At 40.5% G+C, this 11,589-nt stretch overlaps 1 protein-coding gene across 1 annotated transcript; it reads left to right on the forward strand.

The window, feature by feature from the left end:
- The first annotated feature begins 8,461 nt into the window (after positions 1-8,461).
- On the forward strand, positions 8,462-9,418 carry LOC118094640 (olfactory receptor 11A1-like). Its single transcript, XM_035135196.2, has one exon. It carries the CDS (start codon positions 8,462-8,464, stop codon positions 9,416-9,418), a length of 957 nt encoding a protein of 318 aa, XP_034991087.2.
- Positions 9,419-11,589: the final 2,171 nt, after the last annotated feature.

Consider the following 11,589-nt stretch of genomic DNA (forward strand, 5'->3'; position numbering starts at 1 on the left):
AGTGAGCAAAGTTGAAAGAAGAATCAGGGCAATACTGAGCAGGAAGTGTTATGTAATGCTGAATAGTGGTGCTATGGGCTGAGGAGGCAATGTCTCTTTTGCTACTGAGCTTGACAGGTGTGGCTTCTGAGGAACCATGTTGTATCTCCTTGACCCATTCCTTCCAGTTCCTTTGGTGGCCCATATAGGTACACTCTCTGCTCTGTTTCTTCTCATCCCCATCCACTGCCTTCTTGAGTGAGAAGTGACTGAAGAGGAGAAGGACTAAAAAGCAGCAGTCACTGTGAGGACAGTGCCATGCCAGTGGCCCACACGAAGTTCCCCCTGCATGGTACGGTAGGAGGGGATGGCAAAGAGACCTGTTAAGGCAGAAGGATGCATGACATTTGACTTTTTATTTTGGTCATTTGCAAATCATAGTGCATACAAAACATAAAATGACCACTGCTGGATCAGACCAAGTCTGATTCAGCATACAGCGGTACCTCGTGTTATGAACTTAATTCGTTCTGGAGATCTGTTCTTAACCTGAGGTACCACTTTAGCTAATGGGGCCTCCCGCTGCCGCCATACCACCAGAACACGATTTCTGTTCTCATCCTGATGCAAAGTTCTTAACCCGAGGTACTATTTCTGGGTTCACGGAGTCTGTAACCTGAAGTGTCTGTAACCTGATGTACCACTGTACTCCATTCATTATTGGTCAGGCAATAAAACATTATTGGTATTGGTCAGCATCAAACATTAAAAACTTCCCTAAACAGGGCTGCCTACAGTTGTCTTCTAAAAGTAAAATAGTTGCTTATTGCCTTGACATCTGCTGGGAGGGCGTTCCACAGGGAGAGTGCCACTACCGAGAAGGCCCTCTCTCTGGTTCCCTGTAACCTCACTTCTTGCAATGAGGGAACCGCCAAAAGGTCCTTGTTGCTGGATCTCGGTATCTGGGCTGAATGATGGGGGTGGAGACGCTCCTTCAGGTATACAGGGCTTTAAAGGTCAGTACTAACACTTTGAATTGTGCTTGGAATCGTACTGGGAGCCAGTGTAGATCTCTCAGGGCTGGTGTTATGTGGCCGGTGGCCACTCCCAGTCACTAGTCTAGCTGCCACATCTGGATTAATTGCAATTTCCGGGTCACCTTCAATGGTAGCCCCCACGTAGAGCGCATTGTAGTAGTCCAAGTGAGAGATAACTAGAGCATGCACCACTCTGGAGAGACAGTCTGCCAACTAGGTAGAGGGCCTTCTCAGTGGTGGCGCCTGCCCTGTTGTCCAGTCCTGCCCCTCTCCCCAGTGTGCATCCTCTCCTAAATCCAGATGGCCCCCTCCTCTCTCCTTTTCCCCCAGCACAGACTTCCCCCTAACAGTTAACCATGGGGGGTGGAAGGGGAGGGCAAGAGTGGGAGAAAGAGCAAGGGCATGTTTTATAAAGGTTTGGTTCATTGGACTTCATTCAAAAACAAGGTGTTGCCGTGGGCTCTAAATGTGCTCCCAGTGTGCTCAATATCTTTATGAGAAATTTTGATTTAGAACATATTACTCATAATAACCCATTCAGTGAATACATCCTGTTTTATGACCCGTATATAGATGACTTGATATTTATATTTTCGGAGGATATTTTCTAACCGTTCAACCGTTGGGTTAATAGTGCGAGTCCACACTTGACCTTTGAAGGTACATCGAGTCCACATTGTTTACCTTTCCTTGATCTAGAAATATTTGTGGATGAATTAAGAATTAAAGTGCGATTCTATAAGAAAAGCACAGATAGAAACTCCTTGTTACATTACAGATCTAACCATCCCAAACATCTCCGTGATAACCTTCCCTTAGGTCAGTTTCTAAGATTAAAACACAATTCATTGGGCCCACAAGACTATAAAGCCCATTCAAAAATACTTTCTGCATCCTTATTACCTTGAGGTTATCCAAACTCAGTCATAACAACTGCCATCCAAAAAACACACGTAAGAGAGAGGTCGACCCTTCTTACATCTGTTCCACATGTTAATACAAGATTTTTGTGTATTTATGATTCCCTAGAATATAACCATATGACTTTTGAAATTGAGAAAATCATTATGCATCATTGGCATAATCTTATGGATATCCTGGGGTGTGATAACATCCCTCTCTTTGCCAAACGATGCACAAAGTCATTTAAATATATATTGGTGCATACGGATTTAAAATCCACACTCACACAACGTACGTTGTCCAGTCCTCCACGTGGTTTTTTTTTTAGATGTGGGCATTGTACCCCTTGTAAATATGCTCTACAGGTAAAAGAGTTTTCCAATAAAGAAGGTTTTAAGTTCGTTTTACAGGCATTTGCCAAATGTGCTATCCATGTGTAATTTACGTAATTTGGTGTCCCTGTGGTTTGTTATATGTCGGTCATACTCTCAGACCTATAAAGGTAAGAATATCAGAGCACCGTTCTAGGATTAGAAACAATGTGATAGATGCTCCTCTAGTACAACAATTTATTGAAGCATCTCATTCAGATAAGGACCTGACTTTTTTTGTAATTTGGACATATTTGGGTCCTGTAGAACAAGCTAAAAATATCCTCATGCAGAAAGAAACTAGGTTTTTTTTTACTTACTGAATATATAACCGTCCTTCTTGGCAATTGCACTCTGGCAGTTTTGTTTGGCAACAAAACCTTCTTGGCCACTGCACTCCGGATGCACCTCTGGGCCCACTCGGTGGCAGCTGGGCAACACTTCTGCTTCTAGCCTCTCTGTTGGGACTTCTCAGAAAAATAATTTTGGAAAAGTTTTTTTAAAAAATCTAGGTCCTTAAGACTTTCTTCCCAAACTATATGACAATGCATTTAAAAACATTTATCTCAGCTTTAAAACAACCCTTCCCAAAACATTATAATAATTATAATAGGTAAGAGCAGATAAGAAGAGGGATGGAGGAGGAATCCACCTTTCTCAAATTCAAAGCAGACACAGTTGATCCAAACAGGATCAATCACAACATGGAACAGATCTTTTGGCCATTCAGAATCTGTGGTATAGTGGATGACTTTACCAGGTGGCTCAGTAGTTTTCTCACTGCCTTCATCCTTATCCCCTTTTCCCTTTAACACTTTAAAATAAGAATATCTATCTTTCCACAGATCTATCTAGGCAGCCATCACGTGGTGGTCCTTGCTGCCACACACTTACTCATAGAGCAATCACCCTGGGATAGATGGGACTTGATGCCATTGTGTCACTGTCAGGGGGAATTGTATGGCAAAAACATGGCTGCCCCATGTAAACACTGGTGGCGGATATATTTTTCTGTCCATGCCTAGATAAGAAACAATAATACAGTGGAACCTCGATTATCGAACGTAATCTGTTCTGGAAGTCTGTTTGACTTCCGAAACGTTCGAAAACTGCGGATGAAAGGATTGGCTGCAAAGTCAATGGGGAAAAATACCATTCACTTCTGGGTTTTTGGTGTTCGGCTTCTGAATCGTTCAGCAGCCAAGATGTTCGAAAACCAAGGTTTGACTGTAATGCCAAAAACATATCCAGCTCAGTGTAAATATTAATATCCCATAAATGAATAATTCTAACTAAAACCATTTTATGTATTTGGATATCTAGTCAAATCCTGTTTAGGGATGAAGGTGAAAGGCTTTGTGTGGCCCGTTTACACAGTTTAACAGGAAAAAATATATTCCATTTGTCACTTGCCACTGACTTGTGGCAGTTAGCATCCTCTGCCACCTGCTACATTCTCCCCCCAAATACATCCCCCCATTTCTGAAAGGGAGACAGAAGGTACAAGAGGAACTGGCAGTGGATGGTTGCGCGTCTAGTGGTGTAATCTCCAGTGTGAGATGCTCCTCCTCAAGGAGCACTGTGCTCCAATTGGGGCTCCAATTGGGGCCTCTGTATTAAGCTGGGGACACATCCATCTCTGAGGGTCCTTTTTGCAATATTCACCCTAGTTCGTACATTATAATTTCTGTATAAATCAGACATTATGACCCCCCAGAATTGAGTTCCTGGAGATTTTAAGCCCAGCCCTCAGAAGTGCTAGGCTTTGGGCAATGTAGCAATCCCATGGCACAGCAAAACATCCAGGCACCTCTCTTGGGTTTAGGAGGCTGGTTGCATCATTCATAAAGCTCAGAAAGCCAGAAAATTAGCATTCCCTCTCCCAGGATCATTTCCTTTAAGTGCTTATGAGAAGCTGTTTTATGAACACTCATTCACAATAGGTGAGGATATGTCAATTTCTTTATAAAGGATTTGGAGAAATGGTGCGAATGAATCCTGGGACATCTGTGATTGTGACAGCGACTTACTACAGTAGGGCGTGTTGAATTTCCCACCTTTAAAAATCCTGATTTGAGGGGTGTTAAAAAGTTGTGGTATGATGAGGTAATTTGAAATCTATTTTGGTTACTTGTAAATATTGAGGTCTTGCTTGGCAAATCTCTATGTGAAAAGTTCCTACTTTTTAACATTTTTTTTTAAAAAATCTGTCATTTAAAGTTATAGGTTATTCCCCAATTTTGATGAAAACCGATGTTGATAAGTGCCTAAAATTGATTATAAGATACAGTGGTACCTTGCAAGATGAAAACAATTCATTCTGTGAGTTGCTTTGTATAGCAAAAAATTCATCTTGCGAAGCATGGTTTAAAATTTTCCTGGTCTACCCGGTCTACCCATTTAGTTAATGCGTTCCTATTCATCTTGTGAAGCACGGTCATAGGAAACTTTGTCTTGCGAGTCACCTCGCGCAACGCAAAACTCTTTCATCTTGTGAGTTACTCATTGCATGAGGCATTCGTCTTGTGGGGTACCACTGTATTGTAGTTCTCTTATATATGTATTGTAGTTATCTGTACTATTAATATTAATATTATACAACAGTATGTGATATCTTCTTTGCTTTCTACCACCAGTCCACCCACTGAGGTCGTTGGGGTTTCAAAGCTGAAATGCTCTGACAAGTAGATTTATCGTCTATTCGAGATAGACAGAATGGGGTGGCATGAGGACATCTAACCAGCCCTAGCAAGTGTATTCTGTGTTGCATTGGAGACTGGGGGCTGGGGTCTTGCTTGAATATGTTACAGAGCATCTCTGGTACCAGAACAATTGTGTGGTCATCAAAGGAGCTGGGATCCTCACCCACCAACATCATTTTATTATACTATACTATACTCTATAGATATATACTATATTCAGCAGAGAATTGTGTCCCTTTGTTGCTCACTCCCACCCTTTGCAAACAGAATTTTATTCCCATGAAGGAGAAAAGCATGTTTTCTTTGAAGAATAGCTATGATGATAAACACGATAATGAAGTCTATGCAGAGGACTGGATAAACTACTTGGAGGTGTTAAAAATACACTGTAAAGTAGAGCTACCAAAGTTCAGTTGAGTGACGGTCTTTCCATATTGGATAAATTGGGGGTGCGAAAACAGCATTCTGATAGTGTAGGATTCAGGCTGTTGGACAGGCACCCAATCTTAAGAGAAGGATTGCCACATTTTAAGAAAGACAAGATTTTAGTTCCTTCAATAGTAGCATGGATAATAAGCATTATGGTAACCCTTATATCACAGTGATGAAAGGATGGAAATACTATATATTCTCCTGCTTCAGAACCACTAAATGAACAGAAGTCTTGACCTGCATGGAATATGGTTTCTCTAAGTCTGACACCATCTTTGTGAGGATCAAGAGCAGGCCTTTAGATTCTATAGGAATCAAATTTTAACAGTGAACACTTCTTTTGAAGAGCATAGTCCAGGGGGCTTCTGCCATTGACTTTCCTGCTCAGATGTGGGCCCTCAGCAGATACATGATCATGTGACACCAGCCCTTGAAGTTGTTCATTTATTATTCTTTTATCTTTTTTTACTATAATAGGACGTTATAAGATAAAGTAATGATATGTTGTTACAGCTGGAAACAAAATTTCTTTATATTTTTGCTTGTATAAAATGATTAAAAACGTTAACTTCGCTTCAAAATGCGGGTTTTTGGCTTTTTTTAAAAGTGTATTTCAAACAGATCTCAATTTACCAAGCTAATCATCAACCATTCATAAAAATAATTGCAGATTTGGATTCCTCATGTGCAATAACATATTTTTAGAACCCCTCATTGAGCAAATTCGGGAAAAAAAAATTCCGTCCTTAAAATGACCTATTACTACAGGTAATTCTAGAATGCTGCTATTCTTGAATGCTGCTATTCTTGATAGCATCTTTCAAGGCCCTCTTTGACTTTAAGGCAAACAAATTTATTAATTCAATGATTTTTAAATTGACTGTCAGTAAAAAAAAAAGTGAAGATTATGCTCTCAAGCTAATGTAGTTTACTGTGTTGCTTTCCTCCCTTTTTATCCCAATTAAAAAGGTTGAGCTCATTTTTTGACAAAATATGATCATATAGAGAGCATGAATGATGAAGACTTATGATGAACACACAGGTCTTTAATGTTATTTTTTATCATAATGGATTGCATCTATTATAGACTAAGTTGCTTTTTGAAACCCATGAAAAACGCAGTCATGATTTAACTAAGACCCAATGATTTATATGGGAATGTTGTTGTTTAGTTGTTTAGTCGTGTCCGACTCTTCGTGACCCCATGAACCATAGCACGCCAGGCATTCGTGCCTCCCGCAGTTTGGTCAGACTCATGTTCGTAGCTTCGAGAACACTGTCTAACCATCTCATCCTCTGTCCTCCCCGTCTCCTTGTGCCCTTCATCTTTCCAAACATCAGGGTCTTTTCCAGGGAGTCTTCTCTTCTCATGAGGTGGCCAAAGTATTGGAGTCTCAGCTTCAGTGGGAATGAAGTCCCACTAATTTTGGATTATATCCAACTAAGTCATTCCCTCAGTAGAGCCATTGGAGTGGGCACAACCTAGTCCATGGTTTCCCTGGGTCTACTCTGAGTAAGGCACAATACAATCCTTAGGTTTAGATCCAAGCCACCGATTTGATTCTATGCCACCTTGGAATGTGCTTTACCCTGATAATAAGGCTGAATCATTTGAAAACAAATATATGCTCTCCTTATATTTGACCTGACTCATTCAGTGGCCTTAGAATGCTGACTGCCCGTTGGTGATGGTGAATGGGAAACCATGGGGAGGGAATTCAGTATCCTGAAACGAGGCATGGAATGGCTGGTTAGAACATGGAACAGGAGAATTCCACACTGCAATATTTTGTTGTAGATATAAATGCCCTTCTCCTTCCCTAGGGGACAAGTTAAGGATGCCTGTACTTTCAATTGCTGACTTCAACTGCAGGTCTTCATATTTAAACCAAGCTGTGACCTTCACACCAATCACATTCTATAGTTTCATTCCTAGTTCAGGGAACAAAATTGACTAACCTAACTGTGCAGTTACAATTGGAGCTCATGTACAAAATGCTATTGATGTTTCTCCTGCACTAAAATGTATGTCCTCCCGGTTAGATTTTAAAGTTGGTGTGACATTTGTTGGATAAAAAGACAGTGTTGGATATAGAAGAAGGAAACCAAACAGTCATCGCGGAATTCATCCTCTTGGGATTTGGCAATCTCCCTGAGCTGCAGTCTGTTCTTTTCTTGCTCTTCCTGATTGTTTTTATTGTAACAACAGCTGGGAACCTGCTGATCTGTTTTCTGGTTGTGGCAGATCAGCACCTGCACACCCTCATGTACTTCTTCCTGGGGAATGTGTCCTACCTGGAGATTTGCTATAGCTCAATCATCATGCCCAAAATGTTGGCCGATTTGCTAAGTGGTGTCAGTTCCATCTCTGTTAGTGGATGCATAGCCCAGTTTTATTTCTTTGGCTGCTGTGTAGCGATAGAAAGTTTTCTCTTGGCAGCAATGTCCTATGACCGATACCTGGCAATATGCAGTCCTTTGCTCTATGCCACTACTATGCATAGAAAACTATGTTTTCAGCTCATGGCAGGAGCATGGATAAATGGTTTGATGGTTAATTGGATTGTGCTGATTTCCATGGTTCAGCTATCCTTCTGTGGACCCCGTGTCATAGATCATTACTTATGTGATTATTTCCCATTGGAATAAAGTCATGCAGTGACACAAGCATGATTGAACTCCTCGTCCTTTCCCTTATTTTCATTTTTGTCACTGTTCTGTTTCTATTGACTCTCACGTCTTACTTGTGCGTCATCGCCACAATCTTAAAGATCCCATCCACCACTGGAAGGAAAAAGGCCTTTTCAACCTGCTCCTCTCATTATAAAAAACATTTATAGCAACCATCTGTGCCAAGCTAGGGATCAAACAGACTGAAATAAATCCATTTCATTGTTCACTTTTGATGGATTTGAGATCCCTGTTTCGTTTACAAGAAAATTGCATGCACAAAATATTCATGGCTCTCCTACATTAAAATGTCTTTATTTCAGCTTATATTTTATAGTTGATGTCTCATTTGTTTGACACAAGACCCATGTTGGATAGAGAAGAAGAAAACCAGACAGCCATCACAGAATTCATTCTCTTGGGATTTGGGAATCTCCCTCAACTGCAGCCTCTTCTTTTTGTCCTCTTCCTGATTGTTTTTATTATGTCACTAACTGGGAACCTCCTGATCGTTTTGCTCATTGCGGCTGATCAGCAACTTCACACTCCCATGTACTTCTTCCTGGGAAATTTATCCGGCATGGAGACTTGCTACAGCTTGATTATCTTACCCAAAATGTTGGCCAGTTTGATAATTGGAGAGAGAACCATTTCTGTCTGTGGGTGCATAGCCCAATTTTATTTCTTTGGTTCTTGTGCTGGTATAGAAACCTATCTCCTGGCAGCAATGTCCTATGACCGCTATCTGGCTATATGTAGACCTTTACACTACAGCACCATTATGCATGGAAGGTTCTGTGTTCAGCTCATGGCTGCGACATGGGTTAACTCTTTGCTGGCTAACTTCATTGTGATCATCATGATGGCTCAGCTATCCTTCTGTGGTCCCAGTGTCATAGATCATTACTTTTGTGACTTCATCCCAATTGTAAAACTGTCCTGCAGTGACACAAGCGTGGTTGAAATCACCACCTTTTTCTTTAATTTCATTTTTACTGTTGCCCCATTCTTATTGACTCTCACATCCTATGTTTGCATCATTGCCACCATCCTAAAAATCCCATCCACCACGGGAAGGAAAAAGGCCTTCTCCACCTGCTCCTCTCATCTAATTGTGGTTTGCATATTTTATGGCACTTTAATCATTGTCTACATGTTGCCTGACTCCCCGACTCTGAGAGGTCTGAATAAAGTCTTCTCCATTTTCTATACCATCTTGACCCCTTTGGTCAACCCTCTCATCTACAGCTTGAGAAACCAAGAAGTTCACAAAGCCCTAAGACGAGTTTGGAAGAAACTGACAATTTCTTTTTCAAATGAGTGATTTGAACTCTTCTATTTTCTTTATGTTTATCAGGTAGTTCAAGTACAGTATCCATGTCTGCAAAACCCTGGGTCCATTGGGATCTTTCCTCTCACAGTGAATGGCAGGGGGATTATAATTTGAGGTGTTGGGTTTTTTTTATACTATGATTAAACATAAATTCTGCTCCTGAACGAACTCAGGAATATAATTGAGGTATGGTGATGGTCCCCATGTATGCCCAGGGTGGGGTGGCATAATTATAACCCCCAGGGATTGAAAGCACCATATTTTCTGGTCTTCTTCATGTGCTGAGTCAGTTAGATATAGTTCTACCCAGAACAGAACCATTGAAATGATTGGACCTCAGTTAGTCATATTCGTAGCTTTCCATGGATTTACTCTGAATAGAGCTGATATTGCCAATAACTTTTGTCTTAATGATTTTCCTCCAAGAACTGGCCTCCCATTTCTGCAGTTTCTTGAGCTGCTGTGTGACTTGGGGTAAGTGGCACACTAAGATAACGGCATATGGGAAGCCACTAGTCGCAAGAAGAAGAAAAGGCGCAGATTTTCAGGCACTTAGGGAAAGTGTAACAGTTCCCATTCAGGTATATAAATCACCCATGCAGTTTTTTTTCTTTGTTCTGGGAGGTCCCCCATTTTAAAGTCATCTGCTGAACTTTAGGATTGAGTGGAAATTTAAATCCAGGTATCCTCTGCATAAGCATCATGCTCTAAACCCACTCCCATTGGAGCACTGTGTTGGCTGGGGCTGATGAGAACTTCAGTCCAAATCCTCTTCATGGAACCAGGTCAGGGAGATCTGCTCTAACCACTCTACAACACTGGCTTTTCTCCAAGGAAGTTTTAGAAGAATATGCATTAGCTGGAGATGAGTGATGCTTTGTACAGTAGGGCGGTTCATAAAAACATTTTTTTTTAAAAAAAAATGCCTACTCTAAAGGTCTTATCTTACTGCACTAGGGATTATATAGCTATATCTGAAATTTCATGCATATCAGTTAATAGCTTGATCCTGCTCCACTGAATTGAAATTTCAGCCTTCATGACATAGGAAAACGGCCAAGTAAACAGCTATTTTCATGGAGGAGGGTCAAGATATTAACTGATATGCATGAAATTTCATATATAGCTATATAATCCCTAGTGCAGTAAGATAAGTCCTTTGGAGCAGGCTTTTTTTTTAAAAAAAGGGTATTTATATATATATATATATATATAAATGAACTGCCCTATTGTACAATGGAGAATATCCAATGGAGAAAGAAGTAATGTAGGCACCTCTCTTGGGTTTAGGAGGCTCACTGCATTATTAACCAGCAGCAACTCTCCCAGGATCATTTCTTTCAAATGCTTATGTGGAGCTGTTTCAAGATCACTCTTTCTTCATAGCTCAGAAGACTTCAGTTTTTTAGCATGATCTGGACAAATGATGCTACAGACACTTAGGATATCCTTGAATATAACAAAGATTTCATGCAGGTAAATTTTCCAAAACTGCTATTCTCTGCAGCATGATGCTATTTTTAAAACTCTTATATGTCTTTGGGACACATTAGTTCATTAATTCAAGGATATTTGGATGAACATCAGTAGCAAATATGGAGTCTAGCTCTGAGGTGAAGGCAATCGACTAACATGTTTTCATATCTCAATCCAATTCTCCCTCCTCCGCCCAATTTAGAGAAGTGGAGCTCATTTTTGGCAAAATATTCCATGTTGTCCTATTGAGAGCTTGAATAATGCAGACTTATAATAGAACTAAATGTATATCTTTGGGTTGCATTCATGTTGCTTTTGTTATATTGGATTTTATCTACACCAGGAGTAGGGAAACTTTTTCATTCTAAAGGTCACATTTTATTTTTGGGCAACGCTGTAGGGGTCCAGAAGCAAAAAGCATCATCAGGGTTTAAGCACACATTTGAATCAGAAAGAAAGGGTAAAGTGTTTGGATATTCCGTTCCACCTTAAGGCAGATGTGGGACTGTTGCGTGTCACATGTTTGAAACACACACCAGCATTGCATGCTGGGAACTTCCGTTTGTGTATATTTTCTGTTTTTGCTTGGAGAAGAAGGAGATTGGATATGTTTTCCTTTTGTCCTCACTTATGCTTAATAAACTGCTTGTAAATAAGCTCACACAAGCCTCTCGTGCCGGTTTCTG

The sequence above is a fragment of the Zootoca vivipara genome, chromosome 13, assembly GCF_963506605.1.
Source record: "Zootoca vivipara chromosome 13, rZooViv1.1, whole genome shotgun sequence".
Classification (NCBI taxonomy): Eukaryota; Metazoa; Chordata; class Lepidosauria; order Squamata; family Lacertidae; genus Zootoca; species Zootoca vivipara.

What these genes read in the sequence shown, in the direction of transcription:
- LOC118094640 (XM_035135196.2), top strand. Translation starts at nt 8,462, where the DNA reads ATGTTGGATAGAGAAGAAGAAAACCAGACAGCCATCACAGAATTCATT.